General features: G+C 35.4%; 2 protein-coding genes across 2 annotated transcripts; both read right to left on the reverse strand.

The window, feature by feature from the left end:
• Positions 1-1,587: 1,587 nt before the first annotated feature.
• On the reverse strand, positions 1,588-16,519 carry LOC139821956 (ATP-binding cassette subfamily C member 4-like). Its single transcript, XM_071793402.1, is given in 18 exon segments — positions 1,588-2,981; positions 3,449-3,578; positions 3,912-4,351; positions 4,419-4,681; positions 5,006-5,245; positions 5,416-5,646; positions 5,946-6,438; positions 6,820-6,996; positions 8,157-8,462; positions 8,781-9,278; positions 9,404-9,712; positions 9,876-10,067; positions 11,067-11,118; positions 11,120-11,193; positions 11,636-11,866; positions 12,688-12,853; positions 13,899-14,009; positions 16,306-16,519. Coding segments are annotated over 18 exon segments (4,200 nt in total). The 5' UTR covers positions 16,380-16,519; the 3' UTR covers positions 1,588-2,768.
• A 5,708-nt stretch (positions 16,520-22,227) lies between these two features.
• Positions 22,228-24,227, reverse strand: LOC139821500 (probable multidrug resistance-associated protein lethal(2)03659). Its single transcript, XM_071792558.1, has 4 exons — positions 24,159-24,227; positions 23,314-23,553; positions 22,818-23,080; positions 22,228-22,750 (listed from the first exon to the last, which is right to left on the reverse strand). The coding sequence occupies exons 2-4, from the start codon at positions 23,468-23,470 to the stop codon at positions 22,307-22,309; spliced, it is 864 nt and encodes a 287-aa protein (XP_071648659.1). The 5' UTR covers positions 23,471-23,553; positions 24,159-24,227; the 3' UTR covers positions 22,228-22,306.
• Positions 24,228-25,736: the final 1,509 nt, after the last annotated feature.

The raw sequence follows: 25,736 nt of genomic DNA on the forward strand, positions 1-25,736 counted from the left end.
TTTGAACAGTCAAATATCTGGTATACACTTCGTAATTTGTTTTAAATTTTAATGACAACATCACGAAATCTTTAACACAAAATTACTTTAATTTTGTTTATAATAAAAACAGATTTAAAAGCTAATATCTAAAAATCAACTAAGATTGTGTAACAATCTTATTTGAGTGGAACAAGTTGATGTTATACGATCAAATACAACACAAATATCAGATCCATAAAGTATCTTTGCTATAACTGCTTCGATAACAAATAACTATGCTAGAGACTAAAAAAAATGTAATCGCTATATCTAGTTAGAACTTTTACCAATAACATTTTTGCAAATAATAATGTTATATACAAAAGGGCATAGGGGGATAAGCATGTAAAAATTGCCCCCGCAAGTATGAAGTTGATATTGGCGTCGTAAGTTAGTATCCATGTGACCTTGAACTCCTGCAAATATTGACCTTGAAATTATATTTCTGAAGGAGTTATGGAGGAAGAAAGAAAAAAAACAAAAAATTTCTTTCTCGAAAACGGCTCGACCAATTTTTATGAAAAAAATATATGTTGTAGGTATCAATAATGGTGTTTAAAAGAAAATATTTTGTAATTTTTGAACAAATGATAGATAGATATCCCCCTATGCCCTTTGAATTTTAATTATTCGACTTTTCTCACGTGCGATAAAATTACGAAACCGCATATTAGAAACATCACAAAGCTGGTGGCTGCAAAATTATTAGTATTCTCTAAGCAACATCAAACTTAATTAACATTAAACGATAATTAGGCTGCATAATCAAAATTACAATTTGATAGAAAACAGGCATTTCCACAACTCCGCACTAATGGCTCTAAACTACATTTAGTAAGTGCTCTACTACATACATGTAAAACTTTATTTAAATCGGAGGGTAAGGACCTTCTAAAGTCTTACTCAATTTCGCTTCCAAAAAGAATAACATTCTTCTTCTTTAAGAAAGTTCTTCTTTCTAAACAAGACAGGAAAATCGTAAACTACAATGTATACAAATGTTTTGTAAATTTTTTCAGATTTTTAAAAATACTTTGAGATAGGAAAAATAACGTCAAACATGACAAATCCATGTGGGCACTGAGAAGGTACCGAAAAAACATATGCACACGGAGTGATAACAAAGAAGAAGAGAACACTGAAGGTATTCGCGGTCTCCTTGGTAGATAGGTTTGGCTTCATGTCAGTCGTGTCCTTATCCATGTTTTCGCACTACTTATCTATAAATTCGACGACTTCAAACTAATATAGAAAAAGAATGAAAACAATCAAACAACGAATGAAGAATTTTTCCTTTTTCTTTGCTGTCTCGAGGCACGCTTTTTAACAGTCAATTCTTTACTGTGATGTCATTGCTTCTTCTATCGGCTTTAAGCATTACTGATAGGTAATGGCTACGTTTACACCCTGAAATTAGGCCGCGGCCTGTACCTCAAATTCGACCTAAATTATTTAGCCCGCCTGCTGTAAACAGTTGATAGACGACCGGACCTGGCTTCAGATCAGGCTACGTATTTTAGTGACCCGACCTGAAATCGGCCGTTATCATTTGCGATGTAAACGCGCGATCAAGCGCGACGCGTCCTAAAAGCTTCATTTGCTTGTTCGGATTCGCTGCAATTCAGGGCGATCCCAAATACGATCCCGTCAATTTTTAGGTTTCTTTCGGTGTAAACGAAAGATGACTAGACCTACTTCGGGTCACAATATAGGTCAGGCCGCGATCAGGTCGCTGGGTGTAAACGTAGCCAATGCCACAATTAAGAAACGTTAATGATAATCGTCCTGTATACGTTGTATAAATGCAAATCTTCTTTTTCTTTCTACATGCTGTATTTTACTTGATTCTTTCCATGTATCGGATTCCTTCCTTTTTGTTTAATTCGATTCTTGTAAAATTTAATTTTACTAGTAGATAATAGAAATATGCTTTATTGGTCGAGCTGTATTTCTGTGTCAAATGATATATTTTTGCAATATACAATCTTTTGCAGCTCAGCAAACTGCACGTGAGTACTGTCGGTCTTGAAACACAGTCTCAAGTTAAAGACAAAATGTACACGTAATTAAATTGATAATTAATTTAATAATTATAATGCTAAATAAACAACTCTTGGAAACAAACTATAACAAATTTATTGTGAAAAATATGACTTCAGCCAGAATTTAAATCTGGACATCGCATCCCTGTAATCTGGGACGGGCGTCTTTATCAATTCGAAATCACAAAGGCGTGTATGGTAATAATTATTGCAATAAATAGTGAATAATGATAAGGAAAACCGTCATTACAATCTCTCCTTATCATTTACTGATTATTTAATTGTAAGATTTAAAAATTCTAACTTTTGACAACACAAAGAAATAAACTTGTATCTTTTATTAGCAACTTACCTTCTAGTCAAAGTTCAGTTTAAAAAATTTATTTAAGGAGACAAACGAACATTTTGTTAATTATTTAGTTTAAACTAAAACTAAAAAAAGAATAAAGAAATTGGCATGTATAATACACTAAACATACAACCACAGCTAGCTTATCGTCGATTTGTGTAATCTTCTTACAACACCGTTCCTTTTTCTTTTCATTCTTTTCTTTCTTGACAAATAGGTTCCTAGTCAAAAGTTACCCTATTCCGACATTTCTATACGATTCTTAAGTTTGTTAACAACATTTTACCCTATATACAATAAAATATAATGTATATGATTAAATATATGTAGATATACTTTTTGGCATGATACAAAATCTACAAAGCGGATTGTTCTATAATTGTGACGTCGCTCTCGCTTTCGGTATTTTGCGCCGATATGTTCAATTCACAATGATTGTTGTTCTTCCCGCAAGCCTTCTTTGCCTGTTCCAGAAGAATCTGTGCCATCTGATTGCCCGTTTTCTCCACCATTTGCGAGAAGTAGCCTTTTGGTTTGTCGTGCAACAGCTCGTACGGGCAACCGAATTCCTGTTGACGTGACAATTATTCTTTCAGCAACGAATCAAGTATTGTCCAATGAGTTATCAACCGCGAAAAAACCACGTTTAATTATAAAAAATAATTTTTCGGAAATCTTAACGTTTTTATAGATATGCTTTACATTAGAACTTTATTTATTTAATTTTATTTCTTTTTTAGACAATTCTAAATGTAATAACTCCGACATTAAATTTTTACGATAGTTTATTGTACGATAGTTATTCTTCTATATTTTTATTTATATGTAAACGTTCTCTTTTTTCAAACAATTTATACTATTGTAATATTAACTATTGTATTGTGCTATTAACTTTGTGATACGAATAATTGAAAACAAATTTTGTTTGTAGGCAATTACAAAGAAAACAACGCTTTTTGGTTGAGTTTATTAAAATACATATTTTCACTAACATATATTTTTTAACATACGTTTCATTAATTGAAGAGAAACCTACCACAATAGAACCGTTCTCCATTACGATGATACGATCGCTGTCTATAATGGTATTCAAACGATGTGCTATCGTAATGACGGTGCATTCTTTAAAAGTACTCCTTATTGTATCTTGAATTAAAGCATCGGTGCTAGAAAAACACATTTAGAGAAAATTCGCAAATAGATTCAAAAATCAGTTACGATAGCATTTTACAGCTACAGAACTCTTACTGGAAATCTGATGCAGTTTAGCAAAAGTCTGTTATTTTTTTTAAATCTTAATTTATTACTAAATAAATCATCATTCCACCATACCAAAAGATACTGAATTATTTGAAAAATTAATATTTTGTTTAAAAAAATTTTGAAGTATCTATATGATAATTTATTCTTTCGTTAACGATCAACCAAACAAAACCATCTGATTTTTACCAAATAATGTTATAACATATTTTTATTGCTGAAAATCGTCCACGACTCACTGCGAATCAATATTAGCCGTGGCCTCATCGAGAACGAGCAAGCGATTATTCCTTAGAATAGCCCTGGCCAAACATATGAGCTGCCTCTGGCCGACGCTAAAGTTGTGACCGCCATAAAAGATTTCCTGATCCAATGCGGTATTGTTTAACTCGACTTGCCGCAGCACCTCCCACAGCTTCACGTCATCGTACTGACTGAACGGGTCCAGATTGTAACGCAGACTTTCGCAGAAAAGCACTGGTTCCTGCGGTATGATGGAAATCTTGCAGCGTAGCTCGCTCAGGCCTACCGTGCTCGTATCCCGACCGTCAATTTCAATCTCACCCTCCAGACCTTCGTTGAATAGGCGGAAGAGCGCTGAGATCAAGGAGGACTTGCCGGCGCCAGTTCGCCCCACCACCCCAACTTTCCAGCCAGGTTCGATGGATACGTTCAGATTCTGCGAAACGCGACGGCATGATAAAATACAAAAGGTATCTGCAAAAATGAACGATCGGTTTGCGTACTTTCAAGACCGGTGGATCGTCACTGTGATACTTCATGCTGACGTTCTTCAAGATCAATTGTCCTTGGGACGGCCATGTAGACGGCGGCGGATCGTCCGAGGTAATGGGACCCTCCTGGGGAAGATTCGTGTATTGGAGTAGCCTTTCTACGGAGGTCATCAGCGACATCGTCTCGGAGAACTGCTTCATGCCATATTGCCAGTGACCGATTAACATTATCGATTGCGATATTGCCAGACCTACTTTACTGTCCTCTACCCTGTCTGTATCATGAAGATAAACGAAAAGATTAGTAATAGCTCGATGATTCCTCACGATCGTCGAAATGTATTTTTCAACACCGCAGAAATAAAGAATCTTTATACTGAAGTTTAAATCCCAAAAGATTCTATTAATTTGTTGTAACTTTTTGTATCTTCTCCAAATATTTCGAAGTTGTGAAAGCTATTTAGGGCCACTTCAACCAAACTCCGATTAACGTCATCGTTGATTAGTCCATTGGAAATGACCAATCGTCGATTGGATCAGAACTTGGTCGAAATAGCCCTTAATCTTCAAAAAGAATGTTTTAAATAATTATAATTTACCATTTTCATTCATCAACACTAGGGAGAAGCAAATCAAGGCGAGGAACAGGCACAAAATTAGATCCGTAAAGACACCGAAGGCTGCCGAACTTGTTATAAAGAGGTACCACGTGCCGCTGTGATGGTCTTGCAACATGTCGAACTGTTTTCGCATCATCTTCTCGATTTCGATGCCGCCGCTTCTAATCGTCGGTAGGCCGTTCAGCGTAGCATTCACATGCGAGAATAACGGGCTTTTGGCTGAAAACGCAAACGCAAATTTAAACTGGAACTTACAAATTCCGCGTGAGAACATACAGATCCAAGTTTGATGGCAAAAGTCAAACAGAATCCAGGAGTTAAGGAATAAATGAGTCGTGCGTATTCCGCCTCGTTCTTTCTAATAAATAGTATATTGTTCCAATACTTACTTACGCCTTCGAGACGTTTGACGTTTTGAGCGATTTTCAGGTAGAATATCGTCGCGAAGTAAAACAAGATGACCAGTACTGCTATCGGTATCAGCATCCATTGATTAATTATAGCCTCCATGGTTAATACACCGCATATTGTGAAAACCACTTGAAACGCCTCTAACATAATTTTGGGCAGGTATTCGTCTACGGTGCCCAAGTCTTTCGAAAATCTGTTTAAAATTCTCCCTGGAACAAAAAACCTATAAATTTAAACAAGGCTTAAACATCTGGGAATTAAAACCGTTGTTTCAATGATTTACATTTCTGACACTATAAATATTCGAAGAAGGATCTATGCCAATCGTCCCGCATCTACCTATCTCTTTATGAATATGGATAAAAATAAAAACCACCCGACAAATTCGAACTCGACTAAAATTTGTCAGTCTTGTTTCTTCCGGATTTAAAAATTCTTAAACTCTTCAAAATTTCTCTTCGAGGCGACAATTTCCTTTGCCTATTGTAATCTTGCGATTATTGCTCACCAGAAGGATTAGTGTGGAAGAATGACATGCGCGCCTGCAACAGGTTGGAGAACATGGAATTGTGGAGGTTGTAGCTCGATTTCATGCAGATTTTCATGAAGAGGAAGCTGCGGAGCAGAGTGGTAGCAATACAGGCGATGATACAGAATGTGTATACGTATATAGCATCCACAGTACTGAGCAGGCCGTCTGAGTTCAGCGTGAAGATCGACCCAAGGAAACTATCGTTGTACATGTTTGCGAACTGTTTGGCCTGACTAGAGTTTTCAATGCGCTTAACATTCTCCAAGTGGGTCCAATATGCAAGCCAATAATCATTCCCTGTTGTTGCAACCTGACTGATGGCGAAGAGCAGCAGCAATATGAACAGGGTAAAGTAGTTGCCGCCGTGATGGAAATATTCCTTGTACACTTTGCCAGACATTCGGCCGCGTGCCATTATTTCGGCTTCCGGGCTGTTCTCCGCATAATCCGAATCGCCAATGTCCGAATGCTGCGCGAAAACAAAATAACAATCTAATTACTTGACTTATTTTGCAACGGACGCAGCTCGATAGAGATAGTCGCGCTATGATCATAAAAAATATTAAGAAAACAATATGTTAAGAAAATTAACAAATATTTAGAAACCACTTAACTTCTCTGGTTACAGCATACTTCGGGAATTTTTTTAAATTTACTTTGTTAGTTGCTAATCAGTAACTAAATCTGTATTAATTATCTTTAGCGCAAACATATATGTCATATAAATATACTTTTTTCAATTATCTTGTCTTGCTACGAATGTATTTGTGTTAAACAAATTTTATATATAAAAAATTTTGACGGTTTCCGTTTTTTAATTAAAAAGGGCGAGAGATAAGGTTTATCTTACAATGGAACTCGCGGTCGATAATTCCGAATCACGTCGCGTTATCGACATTTGTCTCGTAGACATTTCCAAGGTTCTTCTCGTGTTCTGTTCATTCTTCTGTGCTTCGTGACTCAAATTGTCCAACATTCCAATGAAATCTACTAATTCGTTATAGATTCCTTGCATCTTCACAAAACCCTTTAGAAATAAAATCAAGATGTTTAAGTATTTCTTGTAATTATTTATGATTTAGATATAAATTTATAAATATTTGAATTTTAAAACGGTAAAACTGCATAAAAGGTCACATCTCACCGATTTCAAAGTTACTTAAATATGTTGTATGAGAGATTTTTCAGAGTAATTCTTTGCCAGAAAATAAAGAGGACGCCATTTACTTTTTTTTCTTGCGAAGAATTACTCAGAAGATCCTCCATTACAACATATTTAAGTAGCGTTAAAATTGGTGAGACGTGACCTTTTATGCAGTTTTACCTTTAAAACTTTTAATATAAATTCAAAAACTTTTTATTATATTTATCTATTTAAGAATTAAGGCTCTTGGTCCCTAAGCCGAGAACTCTACGTTGACGGTGGCGACGTACCGTCGCGGCAGAAATGAGAACTCTAGCTCTCCAATGGAGAATTCTGTCCTTTGTGACATGTTGACAACCTATTTTGTTGTACATGTTATTTCTTTATTATTCGCTCTGTGCTTGTGCTCTAATGTTTAACGTATTCGTGAAAGTCGTAAAATTGACCGAAAAGTAAGATTTGCATGCGGAAGAAACGTTTTCACCTCCTTTCGATAGTCGTTAAACGGCTGTTTTTTCCGTATGTTTAGGCTTTGTTTTATGGCTGTTTGTTTTATTGTCGAGGGAAAAGGGTAGTTTTCGACCAATTTCGGAAGTGTTTTGAAACGATCTATAGTGATGTTTTATTGAAATGTCTTTTTATTTGAAAATGGCATGCACAACAAAATTGGGTGTTTTCCTCGCCTTGATAGTAAGAATCCAATATCGCCGCGGTGACTACCCAGGAGCCTTAAACATTATTTTATGTTAACGTGAACTTTGATAAACATCTTTATTTATTGCTATACTATAATGATAGTACGATATAATTATACTATATCTTTACACTAATATTACGTTATTATATTATATTGACTATATTGATAATACAGTATGTTTCATATGTCTCTTCACTCGGCAAATTTCACGCTAAATTTTTGAAGTTTGTTATATGATTTGAAAGAATCAAGTCCGGATGGAAATGGATATAAAGTTGAAATTTGGAATGTAACAATGAAACAAAAATCAAAATACTGATTGAAGAATATTCTCTGCGACACTCACTCGATCTAACACGACGATGTGATCCGCGCGTTTGAGAAATTGCAACTGATGGGTGACGAGTATTCTCGTTTTGTCGTGGAGATACTCAGTAATGCACTTCCTGTAGAGGTGCCTGGCGACACGAGAGTCTACCGCGCTCAAGGGATCGTCGAGTAGATAGAGATCCGCCAACCTGTAAACCGCTCTCGCGAGATTGACTCGCGCTCTTTGGCCTCCGGACAGAGTTATACCTCTTTCGCCGACCATTGTCATGTCTCCTTGTGGAAACTGCCGGAAATCCTTCGTCAAGGCGCACACATTTGTCACCTAAAATGTTGGCCAGTCGATCGTGAAGAGTGTGAAACATTATAAAATGCTAGAAAGTTCAAAATTAAGAAATATTGGACATTATTCCTTCTTTTATATAGATGGAATCATACAGATTAAAGATTCGGAAAAAATTTATGGTAGTCGCTGAGACATATCTTCTTTCATTGATAAATCAATGACGATTCACGTTTAATGGTTGAAGCAAAAGACTGAAGGATATGAAAATTGTGTAAAGATGCAAAAAAAAGTTATCAATATATACGTAGAATAGCAGGGATACATGAATAATATACAATAACTGTCTGAAAATATTACCTGATTATATCTGGCCTTGTTGTAGGGCTGACCAAAGAGTATGTTGTCTCTCACAGTACCGCTGAAGAGCCAGGGGTCCTGGCTGGCATAAGAGATACGCAGAAAATTATTCTTCGAAGAGCTCTGAGTGAGAGCCACTGAACCCGCGCCGGGATCCAACTCCTTCAGCAGTAGATGTAACAGAGACGATTTACCGGAGCCCACGGCGCCGACCACAGCGCATAACTGGCCCGGGTTGATGGTCAAGTCGATATTGCACAAAGTCGGCGGCAATTGGCCGTTGATCCAATTGGCGGAAACTTGCTGAAGCTTCACGCAGACCGGAAGGTCAGAAGTTCCCTGAAGCTCCGAAAGAACGTTACTCCTATTTTTCAAAATGTATCTGATGTCTGTTTGATTCTCTACATTAGTCGCTTCGTTTGGTTTCTGAAATTTATCATGTAATTGCGGCGTCTTCTCTAAACGTTCCATACTCACTTCGTCCATCAGCAGAAAGTCCTGTACAAATTAAGCGCATTTTAATAATTACGTAAGGATGTGCCAGTCAAACTATAGGATACATTGTAAAGCAATTGATTTAATAGTTTATCGCGAATTTGGAAATATAATATGACAATATGCACCTCTAATCGGTTCGTAGACACTATTGATTCGCCCAGCATTACCAGCGCCAGTGGAAAACTCATCGCGACGGTAACTCTAAAAATAATGAAGTACGTCGATGTTACGAAGGTAACGTCGGCAGTCAAGTCATTTCCACTTAGGACAAACATTATCAAAGTGAAATAGAGGGCCAGTCGATCGGTGAAGGCTGTTATGGCCAAACATGCGGCGAACACGTATGATGAGAATTTGCACCCTTTGATTTCCAGCTTTCTGGTCACCGATACGATCTTGCTGAACGGTTTCTCCCAAACGTACATCTTTACCACCTGAAACAAAAATTATGATCTTGCAAGTTTGTTTCACAAAATTGTTTTCTTAGCATTGGCAATCTCATTTGGCAGTCGAATTTGACACTTGATCGTTAGCGTCTTCACTCGTTTTTGGTTGTTCAACAATAAAGTAACTTAATTATCAAATATTCGAGGATACCTGTATCCCGGCTACGAGTTCGCTCATCAGCTTCACTCTTCGGTCGGTCAGTGGCGCGATCATAGCTCTAATTTTGCGGCTCAACAAGCTGATGATCCCTTGTACCACTAAAGCGATGATCATCAGCGTTCCGATGCCGACAAGACCGGAAATGCCAATATTTCGCCACATAATAGTTTCTATGATCATGATCTACAACAGAAACGGTCAATCTTAACAGATGTTCTTGAAAAGCAATGTGAACATAAAAAAAAGTAGATATTCTATATCTTTACAGTTAATTAGTGAAACTATAAATTGCATATAAATAGATATAGATATGTATAACATGCTATGAATTAGATTATAACTATTAGACATACCTATTAATAATTTAAAAGAATTAAGAATTTGGACATTGCTTTCTCACCATTTTTTAGTGTGCAAATGAGAAATTTAAACATTGCTTTATCAACATTTTATTGTGCTCACAAAGCTTCTCTTACAATTAGAAAGCTTGTATTTTATTTGATGCATAATTATTAGTACCTATTTATTAGTTCGGCTTCTTTATATAGGAAGCTTCATGTACGCGGCAGTAAAATGTTGATGAACCAATGTGCAAATTCCTAATATCTACACTTAAAAATGGTGAAGAAGCAAAGTGCAATTTCCTAATTTACACACTTTTTTCATTTATATATATAATTTTCACAGAAATTTTACTCCGTCCTCTTCTAGGTACCATTGGACTTTAGAACCCAAGGCAGGTCCCTAATTAGCTTTTCTTTATTCAAAATTTTATTTAAAAAAAATATTTTCATCGATTATCACCAAATTCAATACTAACCTTCCTTTAATGATACTTTATCGATTAAAAAAAAATCAGCTCAATATTTTAAAATTTGCGGAAGTTACAGTAAACACGGACATCAAATCCATACATGCACACACACACACACACACGCGCGCGCGCGAGCGACATTTTGTAAAGATAATTTTTCGACGTTTTAAAACATTTAGAACACGTTGGCATAGAAAACTGGAAAAAAATGTTTTTCACGAAAATAAAGCTTTCTTTATGAGGAAACAAAAGAGATTAAATATATTAATCTATTTATTTAAAGAAAAGGATAAGCGTTTTTGATATTAATTATATTGGAATATTCTCGGAATGCACACGCAAATATTTTTCACGAGATGAAGAATTACCTGAATAGGCACGATCCATATGATATTCAGAAACATCGATAAATTATCATCTGACGTCATTGCTGAGAATATTCGTGATCTGTCCAGTACTGATTTGGTTTATGGATGCTCTGTTCAATCGTAATAACTGCAACAGTTTTGGAAAAAATTATAGGGTCTACTACTACATGATATACATATAATACATGTAAACAACATTTTTTCTGATATCGATTTCTATCCTACTTTCTTTAAATTTCAAATGAACGTCACATGTAAATCACCAAATAAATATAACCCGCGCACTTTTTTAAACATTAAAAATAATTGGTTTAAATTAATTTTTTCGGCATCGAAATTGATCTACTCACAATCAGACGAAGACTAACTTATATATACGACAATATTTTCCAACATTGATCAATTTTTTACGTTGATCTAACGATTCGTTAAATGTCATATAATTATTACTTTATAATTAATTATGGCAAACATAATGCACTTTTCCAGCTAGAAAAGAGTGCTCATTCTCCCTAGAATAAACTTGGATCGGGACATGGACTCGCAAATTAATCTACAACATTATATACCTTTCGGTAGAGAAGGGAACTACAAGAGACGCGTACCCTCATGCCGATCTGCTGCGACAGCAGCCGCATGTGGTGTATTATTAGAAGGGAGATGATATTGCAAATGATTATGGAAACGATGTAGATTAGCACTTCGTGCAGCTCTGTCTTGTACTTTGCGATCGAGTTTCTGGAGAAGTAGTCGATAATCCAACCCTGAAAGATTGGTATCGCGACGCGCGCCACGCTGCACTGAAAGCAAGAACGTTGAAATTTAACGATTCACAGGCTTATGAATTTTACTCTATCTAAGAAGAAGAAGAAAAAGGAGAGAGAGAGAGAGAGAGAGACAGAGGTCCTAAATTAACAATTACACAAGTTTACGTGATTTTGCAGTCTGGAAAAAAAAGTAGTTTTCTATAGTTTTTATGCGCTAAAATCGAATATAAAGACAAAAACGTCTGGTTATTAATGTCAGGTTCACGAGAAAAATGGAGTTAAATCTCCTCAAAAACGCGTTTTTGACCATTTTCGATAATTTGGAGCTGATGAATCCGATGTACGAAAGACTTAACGATTCAAATTTAAGCTTGAACATTATATTTTAATATAAAATTATAAAATTTTTTTGTACCATAAGCACTATCACACATCAGGCGCGCTTTATTTTTAAAAGTTGGTGTACGATCGCACAATAAAGTACAACGATTGTTATTCTATTCTGGACCTCCGCAAAACCATTACAAATAGTAAGAATTTTAATAGTGGATTTAATACATAAGATTAAAGGTGTTTTTTAATAAAAATTTTTGTTATTTAAATAATTATTGTTTAACAACTTTTGAAAATAACAATTTTTTAACAAACTAACTTTGTAATTCAATTATACAAAAAAATTATGTAACATACATGTATTGTAAAATTTTTATTTGCAATAGAGTTTTGCAGAGTTTTCTAATAAAATAGGGGCAATTATCATATTTTCGATATATTTCGATATCGATTTATCTAATAAAGTAAATAAAATATTGCAGTTATTAATATCATAGTTTTTCTAAAAAATAACGATATACTTGGATAAGTATGCCGATTCCGATTATAAAATATGGCAACCAAAAAGCGTTGAAAATCGCCTTGTATAATCTCGGACGAGCGTTTTTCTTTAGTGGCACCTTCTGCCCGTCTTTATCCACAGTGTATTTCAGATTCTTCAGTTTGTCCAGCTCGCGATTCCAGTACCTGGACGAAAAAAAAGCGTTACACGCTCGAGCTCTCGGATAACAATCCCTTCAGAAATGGGAAATGGGAAATGACAAATTTGTCAATTAAAAGACGTTTTGAAATCATAATGCGCTTTAAGAATAATATTACATACTTAAAGAATACTATAAATTTTGCCGAGTCTTTAATCTCGTGATGTTTCTAACATGGGATTCATCGTGCGTGAGAAAAAGATTGCCTAAACGTCTGCATCCGACGCAGACTTGATTTTGCTGAATTTTACAAGCATGTAAGACTTACTAAATGTATTCGAATGCCACAAGTGCGAATACACGGATACATCTAGTTTCCGAGATATTCAAATTTTCATTATTCGATATGAAAGAATAATTGGAAATAAAAAATATTTTGCCGAAATGGTTCATTTTATTAGTGTATTAGGAAATTGTACATACACCGCATACACGGAGAAAATTTTCTCTTAAAATTTACCCTGAAATCACGGTAGTTGTGGGACAACATGTACCACCAAGAATTTTATGCAAGCTATTCTGATGGTTAATATCTACCATAATAAAAAATATTAATATCTATTACATTATATAAAATATAAAATATCTTTGATTAATGTTTGAAAAAAGAACAAAAAAATCAAAGAAATTTACATTTTTAATATCGTCACTCGTTGTTTAAAACGAGAAGTTATTAACAAAAGAAGTTTCATAAATAAAACGTAACTACATAAGTTTTCAACTTTCCATGCGAAGCAAGGTCCATCGCACACCATCCCCAGCTAAGTTACAAATCACATAATGTTTTATAACTTTACTTTACTTTCTTCGTATTTCTGTACATTCTTTTAAGAAGTAATAAAAAATGATGTTGCCGCAAAATACAATAAATGTCAAAAATATATTGTATATATATTGAATATAACATAAATTGCGCTTGAATTTTTATAATAATTAAGCTTTGTTTATTAAAGTTATATAGATATAGAACGGCGGTGACTGTTACAAGCGTCAACGTATGTCCGATTGTCTCCAATGTAGGCGATACTCACTTCTCGAGATGATCGGTCAGTTTTTCAGACTCGTCCGCTTTTATTGGTCGATAAATATCACATTCCTCTAAATCACGCTTAGCGCCTTTCATAAATAATTCTCGCATCCACCTGTTCGCACAATCGGTATAGTTGATTATACTACAGCTCAAAGACTGTTCTAAAGCACTAGTTTCTTTCTTTTTCTTCTTCTATTTCAATAAATATATGACAACAGCTATAGACAAAATCATTAGGCACTCTTGTTTCTTTTGAATATCTTGGGATAAATGAGTTTTCCGTTTTCATCCTTATTGATCTTGTGAATGGTTCGAACAGTTGAGGTACAAAGTCCATTATCGTTCTTAAGAAAACATTACTCAGAATATTACTCAATATTATTCAGAAAACTGTTCACTTCGGATGGACTTTGTTCCACAATTGTTTGAACTATTCACAAGGCCAATATATAGGATGAAAACAACAAAAAGCTTACACTCATTCAGTTTCAAGATATTCAGAAGAAAAGGGGTGTATTATAATAATTTTGTTTGTTTATGGCTGTATATATGTATGACAGGAAGTGTTATACTTTGAACACTTATTACATACGTAATTAGATATACATGTATTTCCCATTGTAAATTTACTTGAAGGTGTGATTGGTTTATAAAGTCTAAATTGTTTGAGAGATATAGGAAAAGAAATAAATCCCTTTATGTGCGATAATGGCGATACAACATAGTAGGTACAATATAATACATGCAATATGAGCTGTGGGTGAGTGTGTTAATAATAATATATAAAATTTAATATAAAATACCGTAGACATGAAAGGATATTTAAGTAAGCATGCCTAGTGATAGCTGATACGTAAGGTACGATAATACGAGGATATGACTCGACGTAAATTGCACACCAATTTTCTAAATAGCGATATAAAATTTTACGCAATTTTCCATTCTCTTTAGATAAACAGTATAACGTAAAATATGTTGTTAGAAAAATAGCTAATGCGTAGCAAGCGTAATGCAAGCGAAAATATTCTTTATTTTGAAGAGGAAATATTCTGTCTTCAAAATATGAAGATTTTTTATTTTTCGGAACACTACAATTTCGAGCTTAACTTTAGAAGGCTATAAATCTTCAATTTTTATACAATTTAACAGGTACGTAGTATTTACTAAAAGTAATCGAAGCTACTAGTAGTTTTCGAGAAATTCTAATTTTAATTATTCGGCTTAAATAATATTTTTCAAAATTTTAATATAAAAATAAATTAGAATATACGGCATATTTTGCTGAAATATTTTATTTTGTTAGTGCATTAAGAAACTGTACATACAGTGCAGTTGTCAAAATATAATTATTATAAAAATATACAAGAAATGATATTTATTATACGGACCAATTGTATGGTTAAATTCTTTTTCCTTGCAAGTATACAGCGATTATTCTTAACATAAAATGGTTCCACATGAGTTTCCAACTTTACACGTGAAGCGAGGTGCTCACAGTGTAAAAAAGGTAAAAAAAAATAAGCTTCTTTTATTTGTTGGTTTTTTTATTCTATTTTATAAACACTGTACATACAGTTTTCTAATATACTGATAAAATTAATATTTCAGAAAAAATTGTTTTAAATTATAATTATTTTTTTATATTAAAACCTTAAAAGACGTTAATTAAGCCGAATTAAAATTTGAACTTGAATTATTCGACTTTTCTCACGTGCGATGCAATTACAAAACCGCATCTTAGGAACACTACGAGGCTGGTGGCTATAAAATTTATAGTATAGTATTCTCTAAGTGACGTCAAGTCTACTTAATATTATACAATAATTAAGCTAAATAATTAAAATTGCAATTTTTTAAAAAATAAGCATTTCCACAACTTCTCACTAGTGGTTCTATACTACATTTAATAAATATTACTACCTGTAAAATTTCATTAAAATCGAAGGGTGAAGGCCTTCTAAAGTCTTTTACCCAATTTCGCTTTTAAGAAGAATATTCTTCTTCTTTAAAAAAGTTTTTCTTTCTAAAAAAAAAGAAATATTTTCGCCTTTTTAAAATCTTTCCTGTTTTGCGAAAATTAAAATTTTTATAAGAAGCAAAGACGTTCCGGTCTTTTTTCAACGCCTATTCTTTTACGAATACATTAAGATCTTAGCTATCCGTGTGCATATCCTTCCGTGGGTTTATGGCCAAAATGATATCTGCTCGTAACTGTAAAACTTGCAAGCCTGCCAAAAAATACTAAATAAACGATGTTTATCAAAATAACTATAAAATCGTCAACTACAATGTAGACTGTAGACAAATGTTTTGTGAATTTTTTCAGATTTTTAAAAATACTTTAAGATAGAAAAGAATAGCGTCAAACATGAACGTATGCACACATTACACACGGAGAGATAACAAACCAGAAAAATAGAACACTGAAGATATTCGCGGTCTCCTTGGGGTTTGGCTTCATGTCAGTCGTGTCCTTATCCATGTTTTCGCACTATCTATAAATTCGACGATTTCAAACTAATATAGAAAAAAATGAAAACAATCAAACAATGAATGAAGAATTTTTCCTTTTTCTTTGCCGTCTCGAGGCACGCTTTTTTACAGTCAATTCTTTACTGAAACTATGTAATCGGCTTTAAGCATTACCAATAGGTAATGCCACAATTAAGAAACGTCGTTTATGATAATCGTCCTACATACGTTGTATAATTGCAGTTACGTAATGCATTTCTTCTTTTTCTTTCTACATGCTGTATTTTACATGATTTTTTCCATGTATCACATTCCTTCCTTTTCGTTTAATTCGATTCCTGTAGTAAAATTTAATTTTACAAGTAAAAGAAATTTTCTTTATTAGTCGAGCTGGATCTGTCGAGCTGTGCCAAATGTGTAAGCGACGGGAAAAATTAACGGGACTAAATCTCCTACAAATGATATTTTTGCAATATACAATCTTTTGCAGCTCGTCAGCCATCTGCAGAGTACTGTCGGTCTTGAAACACAGTCTCAAGTTAAATACGAAATGTACACGTAATTAAATTGATAATTAATTTAATAATGCTAAATAAACATCTCTCTTGGAAACAAACTATAACTTTATTGTGAAAAATATGACCTCTGCAGCCAGAATTCAAATCTGGATTCCTGTAATCTGAGACGGGCAAACGTCTTTATCAGTTTGAAATCACAGGCATGTGTGGTAGTAATTATTGCAATAAATAGTGAATAGTGATAAGGAAAACCGTCATTATATAGGCTCTCTTTATCATTTACTGATTATTTAATTGTAAGATTTAAAAATTCTAACTATTGACAACGCAAAGAAATAAACTTAGGTACATCTTTTATTAGCAACTTATCTTCTAGTCAAAGTTCAGCTTAAAAAATTTGTTTAAGAAGACAAGCGAACACTTTGTTAATTATTTAGTTTAAACTAAAACTAAAAAAAATAGAGAAATTTGCATGTATTACACTAAACAGCCGCAGCTTTTCCACGATTTATGTAATCTTCTTACAACATCGTTCCTCTTTCTTTTCATTCTTCTTTTCTTTCTTGACAAATTTGATCGTTACTTACTAGCGTAAAAGAACGAGTGTTTATATACATACATACATACATGTACATATACATATACAGGTAAGATCCGTTTTACGACAGAATTAGATTTCAGGAAAATAAGTCGTAAAATAAATGTTTACAAGTATGTACTAATACTGTTGTGCTTTTTAAAAATAATAAATTATTTTAAACATTTAACACATATTTTATTTATACTTTTTCCCCCATTTTTTCCATTTTCATGTAATTTTGAAAAGATCGTTAATGTAAGAAATAATAAAATAGACTATTGCGTAACGTACAGGATCTGCCAGTATACATATGATATATGTATAGGGTAATTAAGAAAATTATTGACAAACTTATCAATGATTGTTATAATAAAAAGAAGAAAATTTTTGGAGAAGATAGTGTACAGTTATTAAACCAGATTATAAGCAGTCATGTAAACGTAGTCAGAAAAGCCAGTATGTACCTATGCGCTATGTCTGTAGCGCCTCTGCGTAGTATTATAAAGTGACTCGTTTGTACGAGTCTCCAGCGCTTCTCTGTTGCACTACAAAGTGTCTCATCCATTGGACCATAAGAAACCACATTGCGGACAATATACCGACGAAATAATGTTACATAAGATTTATTTAAGCAAACAAAGATTACATGAACTAACTAAATGCATTACAAAAGATATTTGAATACAACTAATACATTCAATATAGGCATTGCATCGTCGAACGAAACTTTGGAACACTACATATTTCAAGCATCTCACGGATCACTTCAGATGCTGCTAGTATTCTGCCCAAAAGTGTTCCTAAGTCATTTGCCGGTTTCTTGTAAATGAGGCATTTGATGTACACATTTCACAGTGAACTCATACTGTAACCAACGCTTCTTCTCTCGAACTGACTCAGGATTAATTCGGAAAACATATATAGATTCTTAGTCAAAAATTTCTCTATTCCTACACGATTCTTAAGTTTGTCAACAATATTTTGAATTATCCTGTATACAATAAAATATATACTAGGTGCGCAACTAAGTTTCCAGGTTTTTTTTATCAATAAAAAATGAAAAATTTCAAGAGAAATACAAAAAATGGCTTATTCAAAGTATCGTCCCTCGCTAACTATACATTTTCGCCATCTCTCTGGCAATACATGAATACCGCGACGATAAGGGCTCAGTCACAATGAGAAAAATAAGGAATAAGATAAAGGAATAAGGAATAAGGCATGTTGCATCTCACTTTAATGTACGTGTACTAAAGTGAGATGCGACATTCCTTTATTCCTTATTCCTTTATCTTATTCCTTATTTTTCTCATTGTGACTGAGCCTTAAAACGACGCGTCTTTGGACCGAAACCATTTATCCAACCAATTTTGCACTTCTTCGAAATTGGTCAAGTGTAGCCCAGCCAAGCCATGCGCCATCGACCGGAACAAGTGATAATCGGAAGGCGCCAGGTCTGGCGAATACGGCGGGTGCGGTAGCAGATCCCATTTGAGCGTTTTGATGGTGTCCTGGACGATGGAACTGCGATGGCACGGAGCGTTGTCGTGCTGCAATATCACTCGTTCGTGTCTCGTATACCATTCTGGCCGTTTTTCGAGCAATGCATGGTTTAAATTGGTCAGTTGTTGTTGGTAGCGATGCGCATTGACAGTTTCGCCCGGTTTCAGCAGCTCATAGTACACGATTCCTTTCTGGTCCCACCAAACGCAGAGCATTGTCTTCTTTCCAAAACGATTTGGTCGTGCCGTCGATGTTGATTTTTCACCAGGTGAAAGCCACGATTTTTTGCGTTTGGGATTCTCTAAATATATCCATTTCTCATCGCCAGTAACAATTCGATGAAGAAAACTCTTTCTTTCATGCCGCAAAAGCAAAATTTCGGAAGTGGCTCTTCGATTTTCCATCTGTCTCTCAGTCAACTCATGCGGCACCCATTTTCCTTCCTTTTGAATTTTTCCCATGGCATGTAAACGTTTGGAAATACCTTGGTGAGTCATGTTTAATGCCTCCGCAAGTTGATTTTGTGTTTGCGTATCATCTTCATCCAATAACGCTTGCAGATCGGCGTCCTCAATTGTTTTTGGTCTTCCGGAGCGCTCCTTGTCCTCAGTGTCGAAATCGCCACTTCTGAAGCGTTTAAACCAATCTTCACAGGTAGTTTTCGATGGTGCATGTTCGCCGTAGGCCTCCTCAAGCAAACGACGTGCTTCAGCTGCAGTTTTTTTCAAGTTAAAACAGAAAAGCAAAGCTTCCCGCAAATGCTGTTTATTTGGCACAAAACTCGACATCTCCATTGTTAGAAAAAATATTTTTGCGTTGCGATATGTATTGGTATAACGACTGGTTATTGTTAACAGATGTCCAAGCTATAACTTCAGACAACTTCAAACATTTAAATCGAGTACATGTGTTATTGGTGCCATCTATGTGTGAAACCCGGAAACTTAGTTGCGCACCTAGTATGTATATAATTTAAATATAGGTATATTTTTTGGGATGATACAAAATTTACAAAGCGGATTGTTCCGTGATCGTGACGTCGTTCTCGCTTTCGGTATTTTGCTCCGATAAGTTCAATTCACGATGATCGTTGTTCTTCTCGCAAGCCTTCTTCGCCTGTTCCAGAAGACTCTGTGCCATCTGATTGCCCGTTTTCTCCACCATTTGCGAAAAGTAGCCTTTTGGTTTGTCGTGCAACAGCTCGTATGGGCAACCGAATTCCTGTTGGCGTGACAATTTCATTTATAAAAAATATCTAATAAGAAACTCTCCGTGAGAAAGTTATAAGATTTTCCACAAAACTTGACTACTCTATGTATATAATACACTGATATTTCTCAGAAAAGAATATGTATTGTCCAATGAGATATCAACTGCGAAAAAACCACGTTTAATTATAAAAAAGAATTTTTCGGAAATCTAGTTGCGTTTACTAAAATCAATATTCTCCCTAACATATATTTTCTAACATATGCCTTATTAAATTGGAGGAACCTACCACAATAGAGCCATTCTCCATTACGATAATACGATCGCTGTCTATAATGGTATTCAAACGATGTGCTACCGTAATGACGGTGCATTCTTTAAAAGTACTTCTTATTGTGTTTTGAATTAAAGCATCGGTGTGTCACGTTCTGACTGTTATAGTTCGTCCGTTTTTTGGTCAATGCATTTAAGCAATTTACCAGGGATTTGGACAAGTCGTGTGGAGGATATTATTATTATATTTATTATTCGGGACCGAAAAGATATCTGAGTTTATACGTATGGTATCGAGGATCAGCTTTATTTATTTGGTTATAATTAGGATAATCAACGTCGAAATCGACAGGAATAGGTTTAAAGGAGGGTGCGTTTTCTAGTTGTTGCAATTGTTGGAGGAAGGGGAGAGGATCTTGATTAGAAATGACTGCTTGCTTGATCTGGAATCTGATTCGTTTAATACGAACGCGCCTACCTCCTTTCTTCGTCATTCAGCCGCGTTCACGAAAATGAATTTTAAGCTCGCCACACTCTTCGGCAGCGCTCAAAACCAATCCGCCACACCTTCTGCTCGCCACACTCTTCGTCAGCGCTCAGATCGTCAGCGTAAAGGTCAAATTCACTTTCGGGAATTTGTCGAAATTGTTATCTTTTTCTGAGAACCAACTCCGTTATCGCCACGCTTTCGGCAGCGAAAGTACTGGATCGCCACACTCTTCGTCAGCGCCCCAGCACAGATCGCCACGCTTTGTCAGCGGAAACTGCGAGTCGGAATCCCAGAAGTGACAGTGATTATTACGACCCCCAAGAATCAACCCCGTAATCGCCACGCTTTCGGCAGCGAAAGTACTGGATCGCCACACTCTTCGTCAGCGCCCCAGCACAGATCGCCACGCTTTGTCAGCGACAACTGCGAGTCGAATCTTAGAAGTGATCGATTTATTGATTAAAATTACGAAATGAGATTCCAGATTTTTACACTTGTTCCCTTTTAAACTTATCTTACCTTTATTCTATAAATCTCAATACAACTTGTGCGTGAAGCGCGGTCTTATAAGGTATGAGAGTGTAGGGACTAAGTCCCAGAATTGAGCGCGAATGCTCGAACTTAGCGTATAGCGGAACGTAGGAAATCGAATAAGGTTAGGAGAGAGTCTGAGAATTACGTCTAGTCAAGACCGAAGTTAAAACTTATCTGCTTTCCGCGGCGTTTTTCCGCCCTATTTATGCCCGAAAAAGACCGGAATCTCCCGCGCGAGATTCCCGCCTTTTTCCTACGCGTCCTAAGGGGGGAGGTATTCTAGAAGCTTCTAGAACATTCTAGAAGCGTAGTTTTGGGCCCATCTGGCCCCCAGCCCTTCAACGGACTCCGATAAGATAATCTAAACATTTACACTAACCCGGCCGTTTCCTCGGAATTCCGAGCCTGGCGTGCGTCGTCTAAGCGTTCAAAACTTTTAACGTGCGTCGTCGGAAATATAAAATTTCCGTACGTAACAGGTGCTAGAAAAAAAAGTACAAATTTAGGGAAAATTCACAAATAGATTCAAAAATCAATAACTATACACGACAGCATTTTACAGCTACAGAACTGGAAACTCTTACTGAAAATCTGATTTAATTAAAAACTTTTGTTATTTTTCTAAACTCTTAATTTATTACAAAATAAATCATCATTTCACCGCATACCGAGAAATAGTGAATTATTTGGAAAATTAATATTTCGTTAAAAAAATTTTTAAGTGTCTAATGATAATTTATTCTTTCATTAACCATCAGCCAAACAATAAACTATCTTATTTTTATTAAACAATATTATAATACATTTTTATTGCTAAAAATCGTCGAGACTCACTGCGAATCAATATTAGCCGTGGCCTCATCGAGAACGAGCAAGCGATTATTCCTTAGAATAGCCCTGGCCAAACATATGAGCTGCCTCTGGCCGACGCTGAAGTTGTGACCGCCATGAAAGATTTCTTGATCCAATGCGGTATCGTTCAGCTCGACCTGCCGCAGCACCTCCCACAGCTTCACGTCATCGTACTGACTGAACGGATCCAGATTGTAGCGCAGACTCTCGGAGAAGAGCACCGGTTCCTGCGGTATGATGGAGATCTTGCAGCGCAGCTCGCTCAGACCTACCGTTCTCGTGTCTCGACCGTCAATTTTAATCTCGCCCTCCAGACCTTCGTTGAATAGGCGGAAGAGCGCTGAGATCAAAAAGGACTTGCCGGCGCCAGTGCGTCCCACCACCCCAACTTTCCAGCCAGGCTCGATGGATACGTTCAGATTCTGCGAAGCGCGACGGCGTGATAAAATACAAAAAGTGTCTGCAAAAATGAACGATTGGTTCACTTACTTTCAAGACCGGTGGATCGTCACTGTGATACTTCATGCTGACGTTCTTCAAGATCAATTGTCCTTGGGACGGCCATGTAGACGGCGGCGGATTGTCCGAGGTAATGGGTCCCTCCTGGGGAAGATTTGTGTATTGAAGAACTCTTTCTACGGAGGTCATCAGCGACATCGTCTCGGTGGACTGCTTTATGCCGTATTGCAAGCAACCGATCAAGATCAACGATTGCGATATTGCCAGACCTACCTGACTGTCTTCTACACTGTCTGTATTATGAAGATAAACGGAAGAATTAGTAAAAGCTCGAAGATTCCTCACGATTGTCGAAATGTATTTTCCAACTTATATACTAATCACTCGCGGAAATAAAAAATTGCTTAGATATCAAAGGATTCTATTAATTTGTTGTAGCTTTTTGTATGTTCTCGAAATATTTCAAAGTTGTGAAGGATGATATTTAATCTTCAATAAGAATGTTTTACATAATTATATAATTTACCATTTTTGCTCATCAATACTAGGGAGAAACAAAGCACGGCAAGGAACAGGCACATGATTAGATCGGTAAAGATACCGAAGGCTGACGAGCTTGATAAGAAGAGGTACCATGTGCCGCTGTGACGGTCTTGTAACACGTCGAACTGTTTTCGCATCATCTTCTCGATTTTGACGCCGCCACTTCTAATCGTCGGCAGGCCGTTCAGCGTAGCATTCACATGCGAGAATAACGGGCTCTTGGCTAAAAACGCAAACGCAAATAAACTGGAACTTACAAATTCTGCGTGAGAACTTACAAATCTAAGTTTGATGGCAAAAGTCAAACGGAATCTAAGAGTTGGGATCCTAAAGCCGTCTGTAATACCGGCTTTTTTTCTTAGCACTAATCTTTTAATTGGTTTTACAGAAATGCAAAATTCTTGTCTAGAATTAAAGTACGCATCAAAATTTAGGTCATGGTGGTCAAATTTATATCAAAAACGAGAAAAAATTAATATTTTTGTTAATTTTTGGTATACGTGACGACAATATTTGCTTTGTACAAAAATTTCACGATAAATATCCACAAAATTAGACCGACATGACCTAGGGACAACATTTAAGAACAATATCGTGCAATTAGATCTAAGATTGAAAACCTAGAAAAAAAGATTAGTGTATATAACTTTTATATGTGCAAAAGCACATTCAGGTTGACAGGATAAGCAATATTGCGTGTGGCAAGAGATGGCGCAGTAATCGAACAAAGACAGATGCCTCTCGTTAGACAAGGACAGATAAGGAGATGAGTCGCGCGTATCCCCTCTCGTTCTTTTCTAATAAAGAGTTTCTCGTTCCAATACTTACTTACGCCTTCGAGACGTTTGACGTTTTGAGCGGTTTTCAGGTAGAATATCGTCGCGAAGTAAAACAAGATGACCACCCTGCTGAAAATGACCGATTAAATCCGATTGGTTCCGTATTAAATTTGGTGAAATTGAATCGGAATAAATCCGTTTTCAATCCGGTTAATCGGATGCCCGATTGGAAGTGAATCGGTTCTAATAACAAATCAATCGGAATCGTTTTTAATTCGGCATTTCCGGATTGATCTGAATCCGTCGTTATCAGTTTCAATCGTATTAATGCACATCCATTTTAATCGGGTGAATAAAGTGAGCACATGAATCGTGTTGAATCCGCATCATCGTAAAATTTTAATACAACACCGAAATCGGATTTAATGCGATATTTCCGGATTCATCTAAATCCGACTGAATCAGTTTCAATCGTATTAATGCCAATCCATTTTAATCAGGTGAATAAAGTGACCACATGAATCGTATTGAATCCGCATCAATCGTAAAATTTTAATACACCGAAATCGAATTTAATGCGATATTTCCGGATTCATCTGAATCCAACTGAATCGGTTTCAATCGTATTAATCCTAATCCATTTTAATCGGGTAAATAAAATGACCACATAAATCGTATTGAATCCGCATCAATCGTGAAATTTTAATACAACACCGGAATCGGATTTAATGCGATATTTCCGGATTCATCTAAATTCTACTCAATCGGTTTCAATCGTATCTGCGCTTAAGGTAAACGTTTCCAGTGACCGGACGGTTAAGCATGATTTGTCATAAATAATACAATTTGTAATATTTAGAAAAATGTTTAATATAAATATTTGTATTTATTCGAAAACTTAAGATTTCCTTAAGCAGGGAAAAATTATTTTAACTCACATATACTATATCAATTAATAATTTAATATTTACATAAATACTGGAGCGTGTCAATGTACCAGTGGCCTGACAGCTGAAATAGGTTGTGGCTTAGTGTCCGGACATACTTATTCCAGTGGCCGGACAGCTGAAATAGGTTATATAAATTGATAAATTATCGGTGAGTAGTTTTAAAAAGTCTCACCTGCAATTAAATGCCTTTTAGAAACATGTAATTATTATACTTACCGCAAAAATCTATCGATTCCAACAAGCGACACTGCATGACATAACCTCTCATTTTTTAACAAATTGCGTTCGCACATGCGTCTGGCGATTGGGAATACTGATATTTTTAATGTACCAGTATCCGGACACTCAAAATTATCGTTTTAATTGTGATTTTTAGGATAAATTTCGTCAAAACGAGTTTCTAACTAATCTTTAAAATTAGATAATTGATTATTTATTTACAAATATAACTAAATATCCAATTTTTATACTATTAGCTATATGCTTGCGCTTAACGAATCTGTTAACAATTGGCCATCATTTTCACAAACAACAGACACATGCTCATTTAATCAATTTTTTTAAATACAAAAATGTTTAATTAGGTTTACGTCTTTTTCCCAATTAATTGTTAAATATTAAAGTTTTTTTTACAATAATTATTATTTTCATTTTTAATTGTTTAAATAAATAGTAAT

The sequence above is a fragment of the Temnothorax longispinosus genome, chromosome 11 (genome assembly GCF_030848805.1).
Source record: "Temnothorax longispinosus isolate EJ_2023e chromosome 11, Tlon_JGU_v1, whole genome shotgun sequence".
Lineage (NCBI taxonomy): Eukaryota > Metazoa > Arthropoda > Insecta > Hymenoptera > Formicidae > Temnothorax > Temnothorax longispinosus.

Excerpts from the sequence above, each read along its gene's own strand:
- LOC139821500 (XM_071792558.1), bottom strand. The coding sequence starts at position 23,470 with ATGATGCGAAAACAGTTCGACGTGTTACAAGACCGTCACAGCGGCACA. Across the intron at positions 23,081-23,313 it reads AGTATTGATGAGCAAAAATG|ACAGTGTAGAAGACAGTCAG; the intron begins GTAAATTATATA and ends TTCATAATACAG. Across the intron at positions 22,751-22,817 it reads ACGATCCACCGGTCTTGAAA|AATCTGAACGTATCCATCGA; the intron begins GTAAGTGAACCA and ends CGCGCTTCGCAG.